General features: G+C 41.1%; 1 protein-coding gene across 2 annotated transcripts in view; it reads right to left on the reverse strand.

Moving 5' to 3' along the window:
- Positions 1-26,282, reverse strand: part of NSUN2 (NOP2/Sun RNA methyltransferase 2) — a 33,753-nt gene that overhangs the window by 3,985 nt on the left and 3,486 nt on the right. For both annotated transcript variants that reach the window (XM_077116816.1, XM_077116818.1), the window contains exons 4-18: positions 24,470-24,575; positions 20,216-20,287; positions 19,740-19,824; positions 18,019-18,211; positions 16,097-16,171; positions 14,991-15,121; positions 10,150-10,223; positions 9,579-9,709; positions 9,121-9,217; positions 6,398-6,561; positions 5,935-6,027; positions 5,017-5,152; positions 4,093-4,173; positions 2,303-2,441; positions 587-626 (exon numbers count right to left, since the gene is read on the reverse strand). In XM_077116816.1, the coding sequence (XP_076972931.1) occupies positions 587-626; positions 2,303-2,441; positions 4,093-4,173; positions 5,017-5,152; positions 5,935-6,027; positions 6,398-6,561; positions 9,121-9,217; positions 9,579-9,709; positions 10,150-10,223; positions 14,991-15,121; positions 16,097-16,171; positions 18,019-18,211; positions 19,740-19,824; positions 20,216-20,287; positions 24,470-24,575 (1,617 nt within the window). The remainder of the gene's footprint in view (positions 1-586; positions 627-2,302; positions 2,442-4,092; positions 4,174-5,016; positions 5,153-5,934; positions 6,028-6,397; positions 6,562-9,120; positions 9,218-9,578; positions 9,710-10,149; positions 10,224-14,990; positions 15,122-16,096; positions 16,172-18,018; positions 18,212-19,739; positions 19,825-20,215; positions 20,288-24,469; positions 24,576-26,282) is intronic.

Consider the following 26,282-nt stretch of genomic DNA (forward strand, 5'->3'; position numbering starts at 1 on the left):
AATATTCTTGCATCAACAGTAACAAATTTACTACATCAATACTATGGGTAAACAACTGGGGTTAAGGGGTATGGGAAGATTTGGGTTTTATTTTTTATTCTTATTTTTGCTCTGAAGTAATGAAAGCATTCTAAAATTGATCATGGGGATGTATGCACAACTATGTGATGCTACTGTGAGCCCAGGACTGTATACTTTAGATGGTTTGTGTGGTATGCGACTATACCTCAAGAATAATGAAGAGGGAAAAAAAAAGCATGCATGATGATGATGATGATGATATGCCAGAACAATAAGTCAGCTCTAAAATGTTCACAATACAGATGGCGGGAGGAGGGCTGGGGACACAAATAAAATCAGAACGAAAGATAGATGATAAAGACTGAGATGGTATAATCTAGGAATGCCTAGAGTGTATGACAGTGACTAAATGTACAAATTTAAAATGTTCACAATACAGACTTGGGATCACGCACACAGAAAGCGTCTAGACCAGGAGCCTGCACCTCATGCAACACCTCCACCCCAACAGGGACCCAGATGCCAAGTCGCCCCACACCCAGGCCCAGGACATGTGTGTACTTACGTGGGGTCTGGCTCATACTTCAGGATGATGCTGCCCTTCTCTGGAAGAGAAAGAGCCTCGCGTTAGCCAAGCCTCCAGCGACCGGCTGTGTTTCTTTGAGAATGGTGGTATACCCAGCAACGGGCTAAGTATTTTGAGGAAAGAGAATGACAAACAATCCACACTCTGCCTCACACCTCAGGATCTGGACGGAGCAAAGGGGTCCCTGAAGTATACGAGCCACCAGCCAGCAAAGGGCCACCTCGGGCAGTAGGAACCACTTACAAGAGGAATGAACCAAAGACCATTTAAGGATTCCAAATAAAGCTACTACTTAGCAAGTCATGACCACAAACAGGGACACTGGGGATTAAACTATTGGTTAATTCTTAAAATTCAAGATTAGGTAATGGCTTCAACTCCCAAAAACAGCATGAAGCAAAACATAAAGAAATTGTCAAAAATTATACTGTAGCCACATAAATGTAGAATTAAAAGAAAACAAGTACAAACAGTTTCCTTGTCCTTTAAAATAATCTCTCCTTTAAATCTTGCTTTTTTGCCAGGAGACATACTCAACTTAGCATTCGTTTTATATCCTTGTAGGCTTTTAGCTTTAAACCTAAGTGTGGGGTCTGGAGCTATGTGCCTCAGAAAAAGATATTCTTAAATTTAATCCATTCCTGTGGGTGAATCCATTGTAAGTAGGACCTTTCGATGAGGTGACTTCAGTTAAGGTGTGGCCCACCTCAACCAGGATGGGTCTTAATCCTATTACGTGTAAACTGAATAAAATTAAGAAAGAAAAAAGCCACAGAGGCACCGGCCAGAAGACCCTAAGAGAAGGGAGAGGCCAAGACAGGCCAGGCCACTACGTGCACTGCCCCGGACCAAGGATCACTGGCAGCCAGCCACACCACGCCAGCCTTTAGGAAGAAAGCATCACCTTGATGATGCCTTGATTTTGGAATTCTCCTAGCCTCAAAACCAAGCGCTAATAAATTTCTGTTGTTTAAGTCAACCCATTGCATGGTATTTGCTTGAGCAGCCAAGGAAATTAAAACAATGAGTAATGTAGTCGATTATATAACTGCAATAACTGAGTTGGGGAGTACTCAAATTGAGCGAACACCACTGAACAACAGGTTATGGAAGAACAAACAAGAATGAAACAAACAAAAAAATTCAGAATAGCCTGGCTACTAGAGCGATCTCAAGTGGAAATTTATGCAATACAGAAGCAGCAGTATAGCCTATCACCAACTGCTTTAGGCTGGCTAGCACAACTGTTTGAGCTTCTGGCAAGACTTTATTATTCAGCTTGAAAGGAACTGATCAAAAAGCCAAATAAAAAAGAAACTTAGTTGGCCTCATGGACCTTGTAACACAGAAGAACCCACACCCTGGGTTTGCTCAGAGGCAGACAGCTGTGGCTATTTCCACAGCCGGCCCAGCTCTCAGGGCCCAGTCCATCCACCTGGAGATCTCCAGCCAAGCTCAGAAGAGAAGGCCAGGTCCACAAGCTCCAGCAAAGACTCACTAGGGAACCAGGGAAACCCCCAAACAGACTGTGGATCCTTTGTATGTTCAGATGCTACATAAATTGTGTTTCTACAAAGTCCTCTTTAAATTGATGTGGGAGGAAAAACAGCAAAATATATTAAAATACATGATTGAGAAAGATGGCTCTAGGCAGAAACACTGACATCCTCATTGTCTTTATAAGTTATGTCTTACCCAGGTCCTTGGCTTGATTGTACGTCTCACTGCTTAGTTTTCTAAAAAATGGATTTTCCTGGGTTAGCAGTATTTTAACATCTTCCATCGGTACAGTAATAATTCTTGAATTAATAAATGGATACAATGTGTATATTCCCTGTGGGAATAAAAAGAGATCACTATAGTACTATTTTTAACATGCTAACGATGATAATCACCCGTGCCCAGCACGACATGGGTGCCTGCAGCCACTGGGAGCTTTACGTACAGGTGTCTGGCCCATGCCCCAGCCACCTGGACAGGTGCAGCAAGCTCTACCCCTCCCAGAGCTGGAATCCACCTCTGCCACCAAGAGTTCCAGAAGCAGTGACCTCCCAGGAATAAGTACAGCAAAATTCTTGTACTTTTTGTACATCTTGGCTTCTAAATATTCTCCACTTGAAAGGAGCCAGAGCTCTTTAACGATAACAACTGGCTCTAGGGCTGGGACAGGGAAAGCACAAGTGGTGGCAAAGGGAAGGCAGAGCCCAAAGAAGGCTGGGGCCATATCAAAGGGGCACGGAGCACCCAGGCTAGTAACACAACTGTAATGGATCATAGTCCACCAACTATGCAGGAACCCACAAGTCCACACTGACATACAGATGAAAATAATCAACTGGGGATGGAATTAAGGATTTTAAATTCTTCCTTGCAGTAGACAGCCAACTAACACAGGGAGAAAAAAAAGAGGTAGAAAAATCATCACTTCACACCTAGCACGATGAGGATGAATTAAGGGAAGACTCATCACCAGAGGCTGCATCCAGTGGGTAAGGAGGAAGGGATCCTGGCATGGGGCAAAGAACCACTTACATAACACTCATTAAGTACTAAGAGAAAGCAGGCAGGCACCAACTTAACCAAACAACTGAAGTGACTGCCACCTGCAGCAAGGGTGGACCAGCAAGCCCATCCCGCCTCCTGAGAGGGAGAGAACACACCACAAGCTCCACTGGGCGGCTGTGAAAAAAACAAAAACCCTGACCGCATCAAAATAGGAAACAACAAAACCAAACTGAAGGGTAATCTACAAAGTATCACAGCACTTTTCAAAAACAATCAGGCTGAGGAACTCCTCCAGGTAAGAGGAGACTAAACAGACATGACATTTAAAAACGATATTATCTGAATAACTGATGAGATCCTGAATAAAGACCCAAAGAGGGAGAGAGTCCCTTTTTCGTAGAGCCACGTGAAAGCCAGCAGATGCCACCATGTTCGCCATGTGCCCTTCCAGCTGAGAGAGAAAAACACTGAACACCAGATGCCTTAATTTGGACATGTCTGTAGACTTGTTTTAATTGGAACATTTCTCGGCCTTAGAACTGTAAACTAGCAACTCATTAAATTCCCCTTGATAAAAGCCAAAAAAAAAATTTTTAGGTTATTTATTATTACTTAATAGATTAGGTAATACTATTATATCTATGTCAAATTTTCCAATCTTGATAACTGCAAAAAAACCAATAAAATGTAAAAGGTGGTATACCTGCGATTAAGTGTCAAAAGTTCCAAGACACAGAGAGGACAAACAAGAGCCAAAGGGGCAAAGTATAAACAACTGGCAAACCTGGTAAAAGGCACAGAAGTTGTTTATACTTTTGCAACTTTTAAGTATGACTTACATAAAAATAGAAGTTTGCCCAAAAACTCAATAGCAAAGCAAGCAAAAAAAAGTATATACTTTCTAAAATATTAGCTTTTCATTCCACGTTTAATATTTATTCATGGCCAGGGCTATCAAAGTCCATTTCCAAAAATTTTACCTCCTGGGCCAACCGGAAAGCACAGTCAAACTCTTCACCACTGTTATTTCGACACCAGACTTTTATCCCTGTGTTAATAACCTGAAATGAGAAAATGAGATGACAAACAGATGTAGGTAAAAAGTTGGGATCTTCAATTAAAATAATCCCTTTCACCCTGAGGAGGAAGAGCTGTCTATGGCTGCTGAAAAGGATGGGGGAAGGAGAAATGGAAAACCTCTTCAAGTCTGACTAAAACAGGAGTTCTCAAACTTTCTGGCTCAGGACCACCCACTCCTGCCAAATGGCTCTCGCTGGTGGGGCCCATCTTAACAGAACCGAGCTGAGGTCTTTTATTAGGACATATCACTGGCTGCCGAGAGCAAGGTCATCACAGGCCCAGGGGACCTTGGGAAACCCCAGTGGACACTCAGGAGGAGAGAAGGGAAGGCAAAAGCTCCTTGGTAGTTTTATGAAATTAACACTGAACTTGTGGGTCCCGAAAAGACCTTCGGGGTCCCAGGCATCAAATCTGTGGCATTAAAGAGATAGGCAAATGCGCTACTGCACTGGCCAAGTGATAAAGCAAATGGAAAACGGGCCTGAAAATGAAAGCAGGTAAGAAAAATGGTCAGGATAGCTAACAAGGGGACCAGAAGAGCAGCAAAGCTTGAGGGTAATTCTTGCAACACTTGCCTGGCTAAGCAGGAGGCACCAAAGAAAGGCCAGGGACCCCCAGATTAAAGGAGAACTCTGGACAGACGCTCAGCCCTGCTGAGGGAAGGGTGCTGATGGCCCCGAAAACAACACACCCACTCAGGTCCTCTCAGCCAATACTGTCTGTGGGGAGAGCTGGGATTTGCCCTCCCAAATTAAAGCCTAAGAGGAGATGAAAAGACACACATCCTTAACTGCATGCTCAATACATGTCTGTGTGAGTGATACCTTCATCCGTTCACTATTATTCAGCAGCACATTTCTCAGCTCCTTAGAAACCATGTAGAGCTGTCTTTTCTTCCCTTCTTTAGTTCGTGTTAACAAATTCATCTTTGGGAATGAAGGATCCAAAGCATAAAATTTCCTGTAAACAAATCAGTGCTGTTTATACAAGTTCAGTTCAAAATTTGGCAGACCGTCCCTAAACATCTTGCTCTCCCTGACAGAATTCCACTTTCCAGCTGCAGTGTAGCTTTACTGGGCATCAAGCTTTGCCCTGGGCTCCCGTCTTCCAAGTGTCACATACCGTCATCTAACGGCTCCCAGCAACTCTGATTTGAGGTGCACCAAGATCAGGGACCTTTGCCAGGTGCACAGGCCTCTATTCCTCCACCACTGCGCCAGTGACACCTGGCCAGAGGGTGCCTATAGGACTCAGACCTTTAAGACCGATTTTTACAAACTTATACAAAGGACTGCTTAGCAAAGAACAACAGAAGTGATCATTTAATGAATTTAAAATGACAAAGGAACAGAGGACTCTGAGTCTGCTAACCCAAGCACCTTCTCTCCCTATGAAATTCCTAACTGGGACCCTCCACCTTTGCCTTGTCCCACTATTTATATTTCTTCAAGAGGAACAGAATCGGGCAGCCTCGACTATCAAGCTCTAATCTCAGTTGCTTCACTTCAGTTCAGAATTTTTTCATCTCTCCACTGTCTTTACCTTGTGCGGTTTGCTTTGCTCACCTTACACTGAAGAGTTGAGTAAACAACCCCTTAAGTTCCATCCAGCCCTAACATGCAATTCAACAGAGTATACAGAGCTAAATATAAAAGAATGGGGAAACGTGCCCAGCTGCACATTTTATTGCTCTATGTTAAATTTCTTTAAATGAAGAATATAAAGGTTGAATTAGTACTTACTGGATAGATGGGAATAATGGGTCATCTTCAGGAATAAACACAAATGGATCTTCCTTAAATCCAAATAACTTCATTTTCTTTGATGGCGGAGGACTGACAAAAGAATTATGAGATAAATTAAACTATAATCTGTTTAGGAATGTTAAATATCAAAGGTCCCTCTTCCTTCCCACCCAACTCCCAATCCCCATCTGGGCAATAATAGCTGGGATTTAGACAAGTATGTTCTGGAAAGCAGATGTTAAAATCTTTTACACTTCATATACAACACGGAGTAGCACTCACTCTGTACATATACATTCTCAAATGGGAGCCAGGCCTGTGTCAATATGAATGTCACCAAACTCAGCCACGGAAAACAAGAAGGCAGGACCACTGAAGGCCAGCCCTGGGACCCATTTACTCTTGAGAGCACCATGAAGACAGCAGAACATCAGGAGCAAGATGCAACCCTTCCTCTTACCCACACACGCCATCTTTCTTATTTCCGTCATTCTCTAAACTCTCAGTTCTTTCCATGATTTCTGTGTTACCCGTGTCAGGTTTATTTTCCACAGCTTTCTCTTCTGTGGGATCCACAGGGCTGGATATTACAGTTTCTCCTATCTCTACAGATTTGTTCTGCAGCTGTAACAAGAGAATAAGGTCATTTACATTAAAAGAGCAACCTACTGTGCCTGTTACAAGAAAGTTAAGAATATCCTATTTGCAAGGTCAATCTTCAGTTTTATTTCTCTATAGCACTGTATATAAAATAAAGAGAGGGTGGTACAATATTGGCTCACTGTCAGAATTCTTGCCTGCGACACCAACGACCCGGGTTTGATACCCAATGCCTGTCCATGCAATATAAGTAAATAAATAATAAAGAGAAGAGAATCCAAAAAAAGAAGACCTATCATTTGAAATCTATGTGCTATAAACAGACCCCGAAGGTATGCTTCTTCAGGATTTAAGCCGATTCTACTGTAATCTGATTCAGAGCCTGGGGAGCCTGTTTCATGGTAAAGGCCTTCAAGATCAGCTGGTTTCCACTTAAAACCACTTCCCAAGGGCACACTGAGGATATAGACAAGGAGGCAAGCACTATCCCTAAAAATTATGTGGGAGGGAAAACACACACACATAAATAAAGGACTGTAAGGTAAGAGAGGATAGTGGGAGCTGTTCTAAGATGTGTCCCTGGAAGAGACAGTCCACCTCCTTAGTACCACTGCAGGGACCCAGCAAAGATGGTGAATAATGAAAGAATTTCTGAAGTGGGGGAAGCAGAGAATTTAAAGCTGACTCTGAGAATGGGCAAAATAGTTCACTTATATTAAAAAACTTTTCAAAATACAGGTCCTTTCTATATCCCTCTGAAATAAGTTTACAAATTAGGATACTTCAGCACTGAAAAGCCAAACATTTGCCCAAGTTTGCAAAGCGATTCACTGGGGGAGTGGAAAACTGAAGCCAGTCTGAGATTCTACTGCACCCACCATTGCCTCCCCAGGGAACACGTTTTATTTAAACACAAAAGCACCAAAATCCAAAGAACAAACAGGAAGACACCCTGCCAAGGCTAGTGATGACGCACATTCTTTCTAACCCAATCATGGCTTCTAGAAAGGCTGCTGTACTCCAGGCTGCTCCTGGTCTCAGGCTGAATGACCTGTCAGTTAGGGTCCTGCTGGCTGGACTCCAAGCTGTGTCCCCACGCCTCCACTAGACTATGGCTTCCAGAGGGTTAAGAACGCATCCTAAGGGTCACCTTCACTGCAGCACCAAGCAGAGCAGCACACATGCCTGAGGCCAAAACAAGTGGAACAAAATGAGCAAGGAGATACCAAACCAAAACAGAGGGAGGTGAAGATTAAGTTCTAAGTGAGCCCATAGCAGCAAGATGCCTAAAAAAGGGCAATGCCACATCAGAGAAGACTGAAAAAAAGTTCAAAAGCCATTTGCATAGGTAGTAATACAACAAAAATGCAAATGACTTGCACCTCAAATGCCAGTAAAGAGACGTATTTAGGGAAAATAAAGCACACAGATACATGATCAGCTGTAAAGCTGCGTAGTGCAGCATGAGAGCCAACAGCCACCGGAGCTTAATGCACACTTAAAATGCAGCAATCCAAATTAAGACGTTATCATAAAGGGCAAAAGAAACACTATTTTGAAAACTTAGTATGGAAAAGAAAAGTATGCAAAATAGTATGTCCTTAACAATTTTTATGGCGATTACACAGAAATAACATTTTGGATACACAAGGATAAATAAATTTCACCTTTTCTTTTTTTAATGAGGCTACCAGAAAATTTAAAGTTGCATGTGTGTGTTTCACGTTGTTTCTCTTGGGCAGTGCTGCTCTAACCATACACAGCTCTACTTTTGAAACTGAGTGTCAAGAGATTTTTAGATTCAAAGTGAACCCATAAGGATTTCGCACAGAAACATGATTCCACTCCTTTACAATTTTGAGGCTGTAAATTCAGATGTGAATCTTGATTAGCTAAACTCCAGAGAAGTGTTAGAGCTCTGGGAGGAATTGTTCCCTTTTGGTTTCTGCAAAGGCTTGGCAGTATTTGTTTAATTATCAAACATGCATCATAAAGAAATAGACCTTCAGACTTTGATTCCAGGCAATGTTCTGTAATGACAGATGCCTGATGAAGACGAGGAAAGCATCTGTCCAACAGCTACAATATGTCCAGTGCGGGAGGCTGCGCTCCTTCCCAACCTCTCTGCTCCACGGCCTCGCAGACCCAAGGAACGAGGAACAGTAGAGTCACTGGACAAAGCCTTCCATTCTTTCTGCGAGACAAGATGCAGAAAGGCTGGCCTGGTGTTAGCCGAGTTCTGAAGATCTGCAACTGGCTAAAATGAATCAACCCAAAGAGCCACCGAAGCCCCAAAGTCAGCAGGGCAGGGCTTGTGATTCTGAGCCACAGAGCCGCTTTCAGGTCTCATTATTTTTATTCAATTTGGACCTAAGACGCAGAAGGAGTGCTGGCCTCCAAGAAATTCCTGCTTTTTTCAAAAAACTCAAATGAATTCCTATTCACTCAGGCTCAGCCCTTCTTCAATGTCCCAAAATTCTGCTCTTTGCCCTTGTGCTTCTTACACTGAACTCCAGTAAGTCTCTGCTTCAAATTTATAAAGAGCTCAAATAGAATCCTGTTATTTTGGAAAATAAAATTTACCTTTGGTTGACGTTTATTCCATGGCATGGAAGATTTCTTCACTAATACTGCCACAAAGAACCCTCCAGTATTTTGATGATGTGGTAATATTCTAAGACTAAAAGAAAAATAAAATTCATTTTTATTGATCCAAAATGTAGTGTTTCAGTATTAAGATAAATATTACAAAGATTATCTGAGATAGAAGTCATGTCTGATACTAAATATTCATGCTAATAGGTAATATTTAAAAAATTCATGTAGTACCTGACCTATAATTATTTATGTTCTAACCAATTTCACCATAGATAAATGCTTTGTGCCAGCAGCTAACATCCACGGAGAACTTCCTCCTTGTTGGTGGGTTCAAACACCCTGAGGCTGGCTGCCCCAGACTCCAGAGCAGGGCCCCCCACACTGCTAACTGCTCCTCAACAACAAGGCAAATCGCCCCCGATTCCCAAGCCCCACACACATACCACCGGGCCAGGTTCAGCGCCTGCAACTTTGCCGGGTCCTTTGGCGGGAACATGGTGGGTCGAATTTGGGTATGTCTGCTGTGAGGAACATCGTCCCAACTGACAAACCACTGCCCATCTTTTGTCATTACCTGCAACATGAACGGGCACAGCCCCAGGTGATGAGAAGAGAATTAGAAAAACCGCAGCAGCAAGCAGTGGAAATGCTCTCAAACACCATCTCCCTGAAGCTAGAAGACGTGGCAAATATCAAAATAATGAGTTAACTTCTCCAGATGCTCCCCCAAATTACATATAATCTGTTAAAAATAAGGATGAAATTCTTTAATCCTTTTACTCCCCAAACCAGGAGAACCATTATAAAAGAGTATTTTCTATGTAGGGTTTTTTTTCTTTTTTATCAACAAGGTTGAGACTGCTTCTGGCTTAAAACTGAAAAGCGATTTATTTCATACTCGAATTGAAGCTTGAATCCCAGCCAATGCAAAAACAGAGCAAAGCTATACTTATGAGGTAAGTCTGTTTGGCTGCATCTCTGATTTTTTAATTAAAGACCTCACAGAAATAGTACCTTCCACTCTGTGATTCCAGGCATCCACTTCAATCCTGGCAATTCAGAAGAAACATCAGCAAGCTCCAAAGCACCTATGCATCAAATGAAGATAAAAAAATTCAAAAATGCACTGCACATTATGTTAAGTGAAAGAAGCCAGACCCGAAAGACCATAAACTGTCTGATTCCATCTCTATGAGATGTCCAGAGAAGACAAATCCACAGAGAAGAAAGGTAAGGAGTGGATGTCCAGGGGGAGGGACAGGGAAAGCAAACATGCCTGTGGGGTCTTCTCGGGGTGATGGAAATGGGCCAAGGTTAGACTGGGGCAAAGGGGTGTACAATTTGATAAATTTATTAAAATCACTGCATGATACCTTAAAATAAGAGAATGTTATGGTAAGTAACAGTTCAATAAACCATTAAAAAGGAGTAATTACACAAACGGAAAACCACACTGAATCCAAGACTAACTCCACTAAAAAAGCATCACTGTCCACACTTCAGCAGACCTGGTCCATCTCCTCGTTTCTAGACACACACTAGTCAGACAGTTTGGGACAACACGCCTTATGTCTAACAAACATCACCGGAACCAAAGGCAACATTTCAAATGAAATGGATATTTTAAACCTTCAGTTCTAGACCCGAGGATCTTTTCTAAAAATTTTCTATCAGAACACAACCAGTCCAATTTTAAATACACTGTGTCTTGAATGTCTACAATGGCAGTATTACAACAAGCCAGGAGATGGGGCCAACACAAGAAACCTTTTAAACTAGCTACCATCCCAGGTACACACTTAACAGCCTCAAGGAAGGAGAAAATCTAACAAAGCTCCAAGGAAAAGCTATGAAACATGGACAGCTGTAACAACGGAGCACGCCACAGTAAGAAGCCGTCACAAGAGCGTTTATTCGCCTCTGACCAGTCTTAACTTTTAAAAGTTCATACTAAACACTAATACAATTGGACACAGAAATTAGTTTTCTCCAACACTGTCCAGAAGCATCACACATGAGTATAACTGGCCATGTACTGCCAGCATTTGGGCTAGAAACTGCCAGCGCTGATCCTATGTTTTGCTGACTAAGTATTATCACACACTCTTCCTCCAACTAAGTTTTGAAGTACTCTCAATTGGAGACTATTCTCCCTCGGGTCAAAATCTCTGCATAATTTCCTAATATAACTTATGTGGATAGCTTAATTGAACACTATAAATACATGGAACCTTGAGTAGGGCATGAGACTTTGTTGATTTGTTCAGAGTGATGCCCTGATGAATCCCAGAGTGATTTGAATAGTGAATATAAAAGTATATGCAAATTCCCCATTGGGGAATGGTAAGAAAGAGGGAAAATTCAACTTTCCCAAGTTGAATTCTTGATACTCTCACAAGCAGTGGGGATAACCAAAGCAATAGATGGAGCACCCAACCTTGGGGTTTGTTCTTATGAAACTTAACCCCGCAAAGAATAGGTCAAAACTATTTAAAATTAGGCCTAAGAGTCACCCCCAAGAGAACCTCTTTTGTTGCTCAATGTGGTCTCTCTCTCTCAGTCAACACAACAAGCAAACTCACTGCCCTTCCCCTGTCTACGTGGGACATGACTCCCAAGGATGTGGACCTTCCCAGCAACATGGGACAGAAATCCTGAATGAGCTGAGACTCAGCATCAAGGGATTGAGAAAACCTTCTCAACCAAAAGGGGGTAGAGTGAAATGAGACAAAATAAACTGTCAATGGCTGAGATTCCAAACAGAGTTGAGAGGTTATCCTGGAGGTTATTCTTATGCATTAAGTAGATATCACCTTGTTAGTGAAGATGTAATGGAGAGGTTGGAGGGAACTGCCTGAAAATGTAGAGCTGTGCTCCAGTAGCCATGTTTCTGGAAGATTACTGTATAATGATAGAGCTTTCACAATGTGACTGTGTGATTGTGAAAACCTTGTGTCTGATGCTCCTTTTATCTTCCTTATCAACAGATGAGTAAAACATATGGAATAAAAGTAAACAATGGGGGAACAAATGTTAAAATAAATTTAGTAGATTGAAATGCTAGTGTTCAGTGAAAGGGAGGGGTAAGGTGTATGGTATGTATGAATTTTTTTGTTGTCTTATTTCTTTTTCTGAATTGATGCAAATGTTCTAAGAAATGATCATGATGACGAACATGCAACTATGTGACGATACTGTGAATTCCTAATTATATATGTAGAATGGAATGATAAGTTAAGAATGTTTGTGCTTGTTTGTTGTATTTTTTAAAAAATTTAAAAATTAAAAAAAAAAAAAAATTCCTGCACGGGAATAGCCAAGTGACTTTCAACAAGAAGGCCACGTTCACTCAATGAAGAAAAGAAGTCTTCAACAAATGGTGTTGGGATGTTGGATATCCACACACAAAAGAAACAATGTGGAACCCTAACTTACACCATATATAAAGCTTAACTCGAAATGATTGATTGCCCTAAACATAGGAGCTAAAACCAGGATTCTCAGAAAAGACTCCTGCTCCCTACTCCAACGGATGCACAGGAAATGATGCCAGGTATCACCTGGAGGTGCATGGAAAGAGTCTCCAGCCATAAGAAGACCCTAAACATGAAGAGGGGTCAGCCAGTCTGAGGATCAAGAGAGATCAAGTAAAACCCAGTTAAAGCAAAAGATGAAGCTCATCCATATAAACAGATGGACAAGCATATACAGAGCAGGGCCTCAGAGCAAGACTTCACGTTTGCGCTTCCCTCCACACAAGCCCTTTCCTCTAGGATTTTTCTTTTCTTCCTCTAGCTGTTCCCCGCCACTCTGCCCTGGGTCGTTCTTACTTACTCTCATCTTGGGGACACTGGGGGCTCTGCCCACTCAGCCAGCAGGTGCCAGTGGGGTCAGAAGAATGATGCTTTCTCTGCGGCAGCACTGAGCCACAGGCAGGGGTAGCCGGAGAGCCCACCCACACTTAGGTGACACCGTCTATCTAGCTATTCCATCAACAGCTGGGACATCCAGGGGGGAAAATGACATCCAGAAGGCACAGGGAACTTTTAAGGATGAAACTGTCAAAGCCTACAGGTGAGCAACCTGCCCCTGCAAAATGGCCAGGAGCAGGAGCAGGCAGGCAGGCAGTAGGCGCTCTGCTGAGCAGAGGCAGTCATGGTTACAGGGTAGGTGGGTGCAGACATTGCAGAGACGAGAGCTCATGGCCGTGTTAGGAGGAGACTCCCGGCTAAAAGCAAAGAGGGAAGAGGATGGAAACATTAATGGAAAGAGCCAGATAGACAGGAGGGAGGACAGTAAGTAACGTGTATACATAATGCCCTCGACACCGTAGTGCTAAGAGCTTTTTCCTACTAAAGATCAGCAGACCCAAAGACCTGGAACTGCACAGCTACCGTCTCTGGGGAGTCACAATGCCTGCGTTCATTAAGAGAATGGAATGCTGTAGGGGATCTGTGACCCCTCAAGTTGTGTCATTTAAAGGGCGACAAGACTACCAAAGACACAAAATCCATGGGCTAGAATTCATTGCAGAAGCCCTTCTAGCTCTAAAATTTTGATTCTTAGAAAATAATTTTAAGGCTACCTGTGAGTAGAAAGCTCATATTAAAACAAAAGGAGGAGCCAGAAAAATTATAGAGTACTTAGTTATGCAACTGAGACTTATCAAGGTCTAAAGAAGTTACAGCATGAAGCTAAGCAGCCCAACGTGGGAACTTAACTACCCAAGCCAGGTGAAGAAAACTTCTCACCAAAAAAACCACAAGGAAAGGTTTCAGAAAAAGACAAAGGACACTGGTGAAGAAAGCAGTTTTAATATTTACAAATACTGGAACTGGCCCCTCAAGTCTGAGGAGTACATAGCGGTCAGGAATGAAAATTTACATAAATGCAGAGGTGATTTTCTGTTTCTCAGAGAAGGGCGACCAGACTATGGGAAGGGACAGAAGAGGTGTTTGTGTTATTCAAGAAATGAGAATTCAGATTTGTCTGAAACTCCTAGCTATTGCAGACAGAAATTTGAACTAGTTACTACAGGATTAAATAGTTCTAACATCTGACCCCAAATACAACTTTACACTTTATTATGGTTCAATCTACTATTAAATGATATCCTTCATATTCCTTCTATTCACTCACCTTTTGAAATAAAATACCACCAAAACCATGAAGATGATGGCCACCAAATAATCACCGAGAAATCCTGTCATGTAAGTACAGTAACATATAACAAACAAAACTCGCTGAATCCAAGACTAAAGGACTCGTGAGGCACCATCGGGTAGGGACTCGGCACCGGAAAGACACCAGGGTGCAGAAAATGCCCCTCGAGAGCACACAGATTTCAATGCACACTACAGCCTGCTTCATACGCACGTGTGTCATCCATTCTGCTCCCACTCTACTCTAGAAAGCACAAAGTTTGAAATTTCTCATAACTTGGCTTTAAGGAGAAAGGGAAACATTATAGCACTGCATAAAGGGGGAAATAGTATTTCACATCAAACACTGCAGAGACTGCTGTTTCCAAACGTATTATTAAACTGTGCCATCACTCAGGACAAATCAGGACAAGAAGAAGCTGGCATAATCATTCAAACTTCAGAGAAATGGAGATTGGCAAAGCTCCTTTTGTTTTCAAACAAACAAAAAAACCCTAATAATTCACAAACTAAGATAACTTCATCATAAAAGTATATTTTTAATTAGGCAAATTTCCTTTTAGGTTTCCACCTATAAACAAAGAAATGCCCAGAAAAGGTCTGGAGGAATACACATCACAGTGTTTATAGTAATTTACAACATTTCTTAAAAGTAGGTAGACTTATTAAAAGATTCTAAGCAATGCTGCTTACCTTCGCTTTTCTCCAGTAAAGATGCTATGACAGCTTCGTCCTCAACGGGGTTCAGTGAACATGTGGAATACACCATCCTACCCCCTTCTGCCAGCTGTTCGGCACCTCGCGTGGCAATCCTGAGCTGTAAGCTAAGGACCAGATGCTCCGTCACCACACAACAAACACAGCCATGGACAGCACATTTATGACAGCACTTCCTTTCAAAACTGCACAGATTAGAAGTTTGTATGGCAGAGGCTTAAAACAACATACAGGGTGCTCTAGATAAAATAAGTAACTCCTTCATCAAGTTACTGTAAACCTATATACAAAGGACTACCTATCTTTTTTTTTTTTTACATAGGCAGGCACTGGGAATTGAACCCAGGTCTCTGGCATGGCAAAAAAGAACTCCGCCACTGAGCCACTGTAATCTACCCAGGATTACCTATTTTTACAAGTATGGAAGCTTTTCATCCCAGTTCATTTAATAGGAAAACTTATTTATTATATTGAATTCTTCCATTAAACAACTTTAGGTTTCACTTGCCAGCACACGTTAGGAAAGGCTAACAGAATAAAGTCATTACCTATATAATTAGATGTTCATTTGTTTTTATTAGCCTGAACACTTTAGATCATCCACAGCTGAACATCTAAGAATGTTTTGTCTTTAATGTTAAATAAGAAAAGAACACAGAGCTCTCTGACAGTACAATCACAACTTTTGGAAACAGTCATTTTAATGATTTCCCATGCATAGGCCAAGACTAGAATACCCCAGATGTGAAGAGCAGCTATCTTTGAGTTATAACATTGTCTTTTTCTACTTTTAGGAATATTTCAAATTCTGCTTAAAGGGCATTTTTTATCCCCATTATAAAGAAGTCAAAAACATTTATCTAAAAGCGCAAAACATTAAACAAAATGATAGCACAAAGGAATAAAAATTGGAAAGAAGAAATTACAAAGATGTTAAGAGATAAATGGTCATTTCATGGAAAAATACATGTTCAAATGTTACAGGAAATTTTTATAAAAGAGATGTGGATACTTCTGCATTTAACACTAAGTCTTGATGAATCTACTTTATCAAACAGTACTGCCAGTTAAAGTTTACTTACCCATGTAGCTGCAAACTATTTAAGGTATTCCACTTTTTCCAAACATCGATGTTCTTTCTCATAGTGCCATCACCACTGGAAAGAAATGTATTTAACAATTTGAAACTCTACAGGTAATTTAACAGATGTGCCATATTTTCAAGCTATCATTATAAGTATCAACTAGAAAAAAATCAATTCTCACATCCAGAAACGAACATTTTATTTCTGTTTTAGGAATACTCTAATACATTACACTTTTTAAATGTCCTTCAGTTTTTCAAGTTGATGCAGAAATAACAGATTTCAACAGGAAACCTCGTCTGAAACTTTGAGAGAGATTTATGTGTTTCCATTTGAGAAAAGTATTAGCAAAACTAATTTCCAGAACCGGAACACAGAGTCTACGATGTTTTGGTCCTGCTACTTTGAAACTCAGTTAGCCCACAATGACATTTTAATCAGAATTAGATGAAGAGATAAATTTATATTCATAGAGAAATTTCCACAGCAAATCCCATTAAGCAACAATTTCTTTACCAAGTTTTTTCCATACATCAGTTTAAACCTCTTTAATTTTCTACTATATTTCATGGAAATTATTTTCCATTTTAATTAATAGAAATCATTTCCATGTAAATTTTATAATAAACTTGCTTCATTGATCATTGTGTCATTTATCAAATTTGATCAGAGAAGGTCTTCCACGTGTAACTACTGCCTCCACTGATTTTCTCAGTAGTTTTGAGTTTCCTAGGTAGTCTAGACACAACGTCCCTAAGCTGAAAGTTGGACAGGAGAGAAATGTCCTAGGTGATCTAATCCTCACTTTTAAAGGATGAAAGGACTTCTCCGGTTTATATGGTAGTAATTTTAGGAATTTTCTCAGGTTATTAATTTATTGTTCATAAGGTCACTTCATTCTCAAAATATGATACAAGAAATGAGTTATATATGCCTTATCAAAAGAAAAGTAGGGGTGGGAAAACATCTGACCCATAGGTAAATTAGAAAACTACAGTCAAGGAAAAGAAGGAATCTAGTCAAAAACCTATTTAAAGAGGAATTCCTTTAGGTATTCTAATACCCAGTGATACCAGGTACAAATTCACAACTAAATTCTGCCACCAGCACTAAATGTGACCCTTGCTTAAGTGAAACTGGAATTTCTCATGATATACTGTCTCATGCTTAGTGCTAACATTAAAGTTTTATGGCAGTCTTCTGATACTCCAGTCTTAGATATTTCTTCAGAAAGTATTAAACACCTATAATTATTGTCAGTGTCACTATCTCTGGGAATTTAATAGACTCTTTTTTTTTACTTTTTCTAAAAACTCAGTTACTGTTATGTCACGGAATTCTTTTGTGCATAAAAACTAAAATTTAAATTTAACATGTAAAATGTGGTGAAAGGCCTATAAAAATGCAGGCAAAATGAGTGTCTCCAGGGCTTGAAGTTCTAAATTTGTTTTACTGTGCTAAAACCATGAGATTTATTATAAAACCCTGATGCGATTACGTATTACCTTATGACAAAGGCTTTTACATATTCATCGGAAATACAAATATAAGCACTACAAATGTGCAAATCATTCCAAATAAGAAAACTGTGAAACGTGTCCCAATGAGATTTTGCAACTCTCTCCCCTCACATGCTTTCTTCCTATCCCTCCAAGGCTAATACCCAAAACACAGCCCTTTTGGCATCTCTCTTTTGTGTCCCTTTGGCTGGATTCCACCACTGTGTTTTCACACTGTGATTCTGAGCATCAACCTCTTGGGTTACATGCTCACGTTCTCATTCTCCCTTCATACCCTCTGCCACCAGACCCATGTTATATACAATTATCTATGTTTTCACATGCAGCTTCATTTTGGTCTGAATCTGATGACCTCCCTAGCAGATTTTAGGCTTTCTGGCCTTTTGATGACATAGATACCTGCAGGGGACATCACACAGAACCCGATCATAGAAGAGAACCTCTTTCTTCCCACCCACGTCGACCTGGAGCCTGGGGATGCTGGCAGCGTCGTGGTTCACCACCATGATGCAGGGGCTGCTCAGCCTCTTGGCCTGGTGCACCAGAAGGTAGCAGCGCTTGTTGTCCACATCATTCGCGATGACAAACCCCTCTGAGGCAAATATTGTAGTGTCAGGGGAAATGGAGCATATGCCAAATAACGCCCTGAAATAAATCCCCTATAGGTTGGTGGGTGAGAAGCAGCAGTCAACCAAACAAGATTTGAGCTCACAATTCACTAGAAATACGTAAGTGGTCCAAGAAAAGGAACCAGGGATTTTTGGTGAATGGATATTATGGACATTTGCAATTTCAAGCCTTCAAGAGTCTTTTGTTGGGCGGGCCGCGGTGGCTCAGCGGGCAAGAGTGCTTGCCTGCCGTGCCGGAGGACCCCGGTTCGATTCCCGGCCCCAGCCCATGTAAAAAACAAACAAACAAACAAAATATAATAAAAACAAGAAAATGTTTAAAAATGTTTCCCTTTCTTCCTTCCTTCCTTCCATCCTTCCTTCCTTCTCTGTCTTTCCTTAAAAAAAAAAAAAAAAAAAAAAAAAGAGTCTTTTGTTGAACAATTATTCTTTGTGTACTATTGTGCAAAAAAATGTATTTTCTATTATTAACCATAAACTGCATCTTTATACCTGGGAGCCTGTACACCTGGGTAAGACCTACTACTGGAAAGTTTACTGGGCACTAACTACCACTTTTCATGACTGGCTCCCCTCTCACCTCTAAAAAAAAGCAACACTCCAATGACACCTAATGTTCAATACTGCTCTTTGAAACAAAAAATAATACAAGAGATCAATTATACAAGGAGAGTTCACTCTTGCTGGATAAGAAGGCTGTTTACAACAAATTCAGAGAAAATAAAGACAGGGAAGTCTTTTTAGCAAAGATATCATAACACAAAAAAGGACTTTAAAAATCCACTGCTAATCAGCAAGTTCATTAGAACAGGACTAGAGTAACTATCTTACATAAAAGGAAGTAGGACAAGATAAAGGTTGATAAAAATATTAAAAGACACTAACGAATAATATGTAGCCAACATATATTTTTTTTCGTTTCTTAAAAAATGCCTATAAAGAAGCACCCGTAGCATCTGTGATACTATGCTAATAGCTGGCATTTTCTGAGCCCTCTGCAATCACTGCCTTCTTTGAACATTTTTGTGAATTAATCACTGATATCCCATCTCATACCTGACCATCTAAATGTCACCTAACTGGCCTAGCAAATGGTGGCAGGACTTGAGTCCCTAGATGTCTGATGGCAGCAGCCCAAGCAACCACACTCCACTGCTGTCTTTCACACAAGGTGCAAGGGGTCCAAAACCAGGTGAAATTGTTACAACTGAAAATTCAAACTGTGACATCTATCCACTGAGGCCTAATAAAGAAAATGCCAGCTGCTTCTATATAACACATATGGAGTTCTAAACCACAGGCCTCCACAGGCATGAATGTGCTGGCCTGAGAACCACCAACGATATGTACAAAAATGCCCGAGTCTTCCTTCAGTTGACAAACACCCACCTGCATGTCATAGGAGACTTCAGGCAATGTTGCATCTTTTTCCTCTTCTACAACCCAGCAAAGTAGCATTCCTACCCTTCCAAAACCAAGTTCAGTGCATACCTGGAAAAGGGACATTCATGTCCGCATGTAGCATTTCAATTAATTGTGTAGTCTTTGATCCAGGGGCTGCACACATATCTAAAATCTATTAATAAAGCAAGAAAATGCTTGATGTTTTTACGTTAAGAAATCAAATGTTCTACATTTAATTTAAAAAATGTTGAGTCATTCTAGTATTTTGATTTGTATTCCAAGATCTAAATACATTTCTTAATAGAATGAATCTACAGCATAATCTATTTCACTTTGCGGGATCTCATATATATAATTCCCTGCCAAATTACAAAATGATAAACACAGTTGTCTCCGCAGGAGAGGTGAACAGAATAAAACAAAATATAGCTCTCAGTCTGTTTCAGCCAATGTGAAAAGAAAACCAATTACATCAAGACAAAAATGTTTCAATAAAATGAAACAAATAGGTACACTATTGGAAACAACCTGTCCATCCAATTTTCCTGTTCAGTACACAATACCTTGTGATGAGGCTGAACACCGAGCAGCAGCGGGGGGATCATGCTAACCGCCTCTTGACGACTGACATTTCCCTTAGAAAATTAAAAAAAAAAAAGAAAAAAAACCCAGCAACTATATTAAAATGTCAGTATCGCGTATTCTTTCAAATACAATAGAAAAGCAGACCATATACTCTTCCACAGAATAAATGAATTAGTTTTATCAAACAGCACACTAAGCATGACAGATTTTTAAACTAGCAGCTATGATTAAGGATATTACTACTATACTAAGCTTACTGTTAGAATATCAGAAATTCAGGTATGATAACATTTTATATTACATTGTAGGTATTATTAAAATTGTAAAGGAAAAAAAAAGAATTTAAAGCTTCCACAGTCCCACCTCCCATCTTATGAAAGTTTATAAATGAAATGACCATTTCTCAAAAATGGACAATGCTATTTATTTAAATGCTTTAAACAATAATGAGCACTCGAATCTAGCATAGGACAGAAAGTTATTACCAGGAAGTTTTTTCCTCTTAGATTTAAGAATCAAGCTAAGTTTAGCTTTCACACAAGCTGACGCAGGCAGGGAAGGGGAGGGCCTCTGACGCAAGCTATGAGTTGGCACCATATCCTTAATGGCCAGGGTCATTAAAATATAAAACATCATCAAAAGGGGAACCTCTGGTGGGAAGTTCAAATTAGTTAGATTATCCAGACAGGCTGTAACTTTTGGAGTATCCAATCAGCGGAGAAACAGGGCTGGGCATGTGGGCTAGGTACAGATACAAGTTTCTGCATTCTACTGTTTGGCACGCTGGCACCATTTTTCAGTTAGGCACCCATTCTTGCAAGATCATGAATGAATTCTTTTCTTCTCCACATTCCCATAAGTGTTTGTTCTCCTTCAGGTACAGCGTTCTTTCTAACAATATGGGGGCTCGTCCAGGATCTGAGGCTTTAGAGGGGAACCCCAGGGGAGCACGAAAGCAAGGCATGCTACGCTGATTAAGCAGTCTCAAACTCCACCACTGCGGGCCCACCTCCTGCAGCCAGAAGGACCCGAAACCAGGTGCTTAGATCCACTGATTGTGAAGGAGGAAAGGGGAAATCTGACTCACAGTGACCAGGCAACTCTGCGCACTGACAAAGGTAAGAAAAAGGCTAAACAGTGTGGACAACCAAAGCTATCGGCTGAGCCCCTAGTCTTGGGGTTTGTTCATACGAAACTCAACCCCACAAAGGACAGGTCAAGCCTATTTAAAATTAGGCCTAAGAGTCACCCCCAAGAGAACCTCTTCTGTTGCTCAGAGGTGGCCTCTCTCTCCAGCCAACACAACAAGCAAACTCACTGCCCTCCCCCACTCTACGTGGGACTTGACTCCCAGGGCTATGGACCTTCCTGGCAACATGGGACAGAAATCCTAGATTGAGCTGAGACTCAGCATCAAGGGATTGAGAAAACCTTCTCGACCAAAAGGGGGAAGAGTGAAATGAGACAAAATAAAGTATCAACAGCTGAGAGATTCCAAACAGAGTTGAGAGGTTATCCTAGAGGTTATTAAGTAGATATCACCTTGCTTTTTCTTTTTATTTCTTTTTTTGAATTGATACAAATGTCCTAAGAAATTATCATGATGATGAATATGCAACTATGTGATGATATTGTGAATTATTGATTATATACGTAGAACAGAATGATCAAAATAGGAATGTTTGCGTTTGGTGTTTTTTGGTATTTAAAAAAATAAAATAATTAAAAGACAAAAAAAATTTTTTTTAAAGGCTAAAGTACTACCTTGGTGGTGGGGATTAATCCTGACGAGCCTGGTGGTAAGCAAGCATGACATTCCAATCCTTGGTTCCCTTTTCCCACAAGGGGAAGGGCTGGAGTTGGATGAAGCGAGACGGTGCCAAAACAACAGAACCCAGGCAAGACTCAGAGAGGGTAGAAGCAGTGGGCTGGCTGGGGAAAAAGGGAGCGAGTACCCGTAAAGTCCCTCCCCAAGAACATTCCCCTGGAGAGTCCAGAGGGAGACTGGTGGAACATTGGCAGACCAAGGGAAAGAAAAACGTACCTGTGGACAAAAGTAAGCACTGTGCTGCCCGATGTATTCTGGCCAAAATACAGGGCAGATGAGGATTGGCTTTGTGTGAGATCTTTAAGACCTCACTATACAGGGGATGAAACTGGATGAACCCAAATCTCAGGACTTAAATATAGCTTTTGAGGTGGGTCAAGGAAAAGACAGCTTATAACTATCCACTAATTTTTAGTCCTTAAAAGGGACTCGAATAAGCTACCCAGAATTACTGATAATCTGGTAATTTTCTAGTTTTGTCTCTGGTTCAATAGAACTATTTCAAAGTGGTATATGACCACCTGATATGCAAAGCCTGGGTTTCTCTATAATAGATCCTTTGCCAGATGCAGGAATTGCAGACTTAATACTAGTAAGAGTAAAGCAACTTGTAAATAAAATTATTATGATGTGGGAGCATTTTCCTGTAGGAATTCAGGAACTGGACTCCTAGGAGGATTATGGAGTCTCCTGATAGGACCTGCCAACTACTTCTGAGCAATAATGTTGGCATTATTTGAGATGGCAGAAAAGATGCCTGCTTTCTGATTTATTTACACAAATAGCAGAACCAAGGAGAGGTTGAAAGATTAAAGAGACATAAGGGATTCTTGGTTAAACTAAAGATGCACCTTTTCCAGCAAAATCTTGTTGGGTGTTACATTTTTTTTTTAAAGGAATGAACTTAAACAAAACTCCCTCTGCTTACCTGTAAAAGTTGAAGGGCCAAGGAAGGAAACATTCAGGGACAGACTCCGATAGTCCTGAAGCCTAATGATGTAAAGGATCTTGGACTGACATTCAGAAAAAGATCCAGAAAAATAGATAGGTGGAAGGATAAACCACAAGAATTATTAAGAAAATCTTAGTGTGTATTTTAATTGTGATGTTTTGCTATATTCAACTTCACTGGTGATGATGGCCTTGAAGACCCAATCAGGCTCTTTTCTTTGCTTCCACATTTTAGTATAGATGCGGGACCATCTGCTTCTTCTTTGGTGCAGGTATGGGCTTTTATTTGTTGTTTGCTCCAAGGTGTTAGTGAGCGGGAGGTGGGGAGCAGGTGAGGGGGGTATTCAAAACTGCTCAGGGCTAGGGCTGTAAAAGGACAGGCTGGAGCTATCGCTTTGAATCTGCTCTGGAGAAGCAGCGCGAGGGGATCAAAGAGTCACTGGGCGTCTCCTAGGTGCCAGTTATTGGGGGTCTTGTTTACTCAAGAGGGAAGGAGAAATGAGGTGCTGAGAACAGGCCCTGCTTGCAGTGGCCATGGGGCATATGCCGGCCCGGCTGCTCTGTAGCCACTAGCCATGTGCTGATTACTACAGCACGGAGGGACCTGCGGTCTCTACCGAGCCCAGGAACACAGGCAAACCAGAGCCACCTGGCAGGCCACGAGGTATAGAGGAACCAGGCTGAGAGCATGGGCTCTGCACCCACCCAGTTCCCTCCTCTAAGCCCCAAACCCCTCTGCCATGTGTGGCCCACCCCTGGGCTTCCAAGAATGCACAGCTACTTGCCCCTCTGGGGGTCGGGACCAGTGCCAGGAATGGACCAGCAGGGACAGGCTTGGCCGAGGGGCCAGCATAAATGCTGGCTGGGTGCTCCCCAGGTTGCCTGAAATAAAGCCAGCAGGGTATAGGAGCAACATGTGCACGGAATAATAAAGATGATAAACAGTGGCATTAAAAGTCTTACTTCTAATAAAACAGATTTGTATTTGTACCTGCTTGATTTCATTTTAAAACCTCTATCCCACTAACTTGGCCTTATAAGCTTATTATAAGAAAAAGAAACAATAGTGGATTGAGTAGTTGTCTCTTGAATAACCAACATCCTGTCAAACAAAGTAGTCATCTCTTGAATAACACCCTGCTCACCCCATTGCAACAACTCCCCAAATACATATAACAGGACACTGAAGTTACTAAGAGTAAGTTATGAAAAATTTAAAAAGTACATTAAATTGACAACTGTGGCTGTTATTATTAAACTTCATGGTCAGACAAACTGATCAAAATATCAAACATGTAACTAATCAGAAGTTCCAGTCAGCACACACACGGGTGATGGCCACATGCCTCACCCCAAAGGCCTGCGCAGACAGGGATGGTTACAGATTCACCAGGAAACACCCACCCAGTTACAGCATTCAGGGAACAGACACATCGAAAGAAACCTTACTTACAGATTCAGTTTCGCTAACCAGAAACTGGTGAAACTTTTCCAACTGTGGAGACTTTCTCAAGATTTTCCGACTTAAGTTTGTGTGCCAGGCAAGTTCTTCGGGATACCTGACAAAAAAGAAAGCAGGACCTCTAAGTGTTCTACGTATATATAAGTGCCCTCTTTACAACCTGCTGTTCTTACAAATCATATACCAGATGAGATCCAGTGTGCTCACCCTCATTAGGCCAGAATAGGAACTGAAAGCACAGGCAGCCACAACCGTGTTACAGGGACATAAGGAGCAAAGACACAACTACGCCGAAACCAGTCAAAAGCAGGAGAGCTCGGGGTCAGGAGGTGGGGGGTCATGAGTGCTACCTACAAAACTACTGTAAATTCTGTGACGAAAGGCTCCCAATCAGATGGCAAGGTGAGGACTCCTGTGCTCTCACTAGGTCACAACGGCATAGAGGTCATGAGAGGAAAACCAACCACGTGACCAACCATCTAAACTTGAGGTGCAGATCACATCAAATCAAACTAATGCAGGAAGGCAGGTTTTTTTTAAACTTCCGGGTCACAGACCCCTTCGAGAATGATAAAGAGTCCCCTCAGATCAGAAGTGAGGGTAGACAAGAGGAGCCAAGAAATGCTGGGGGCATATCTGGTAAGGAGCCCTGACTTTCTACCCTGCTCGCTTCCTGCTGGAGTGCATCCAAACGCTAGGCTACAACCCTGGCTAAGCGCAAACGTCTCCTCACGTGACGAGGTTTCAAAGAGGGTTCCCAGTCTTTTAGGTCTTTGACAAACATGTGATTCAAATTTTAAAAATATATATATTCCTCACTATTTCTAAAACAAACTAATTCAATAAAGTACTGAAAAGTTTTACATATTTAAAAAAATTCCATTAAAGCATGAATTTGAGTTCCTAGGTTACTCATTATTTACACAGACTGAAGACTGAAGCACTATCTGCCCTTTCTGTGACTGCCCTTGAACATTCTTTGGCTGAAGATGTCACTGACGGAGAAGGTTGTTCTTAAACACAGCTGCACCTATCTGCTGATCTGTAACCGCACAAATGCACAGGCCAATGTGACCCAACGCACCCCAGGCTCCACTACTTCAGTGCCAGCCTGAGCACAGCCTATCACAAGTGAGAAAGCGTCCCACAGTTTCAGCACTTCTTGTTAAGTCTTGAGTGCAATAGGGAACTCAATTTAGCATTATACGTTCACAATATTTCCATGTTTCCAACTGCAGCTAAGGTGACGTCATTGAAAAAGAAACCAGAACTTCTGGAAAACATAATGCATTTGACTGCTTTGAAACTGTGTGATTACTTGACAGAAGCAAACTTGATTAAGCATTTAAGATTTTAAAACATTGTTTACTAGTCACGATATGCATGAAAATATTTTCTACCAAAGAATAGAGATTTAAACTGGCCACAACAGTTCACTGCCAGGCTCCAAATCAAAACATTTTCCTAAATTATATTCCAGTGTCCAAAACAGTTAAGAAAAATATATGACCTATTTCCAGCCATATCAAGCTGATCAGACAATTTAGACAATGCCAAACAACTAGAAGTCTTGATAAGTTTCTGCTTTACTTGCTTGCTGAGAGATTTCACATACAACAAGTGAACTGGATTGAAAAAATGTTTACAGAATAAAGCTGTCATGTAATTGTCATAATGGGAAATGCTATGAGAAAAAGGAACAATGTTTTGTTCACACCCTTCAGCTCTGTGTTCATAAATATAACAAATGAGAACTACTGGCTTTTTGGCAGAGTGATTTATCTTCATTCTTCAACCAAAGGCA

This window comes from Tamandua tetradactyla, chromosome 9 (assembly GCF_023851605.1).
Source record: "Tamandua tetradactyla isolate mTamTet1 chromosome 9, mTamTet1.pri, whole genome shotgun sequence".
Classification (NCBI taxonomy): Eukaryota; Metazoa; Chordata; class Mammalia; order Pilosa; family Myrmecophagidae; genus Tamandua; species Tamandua tetradactyla.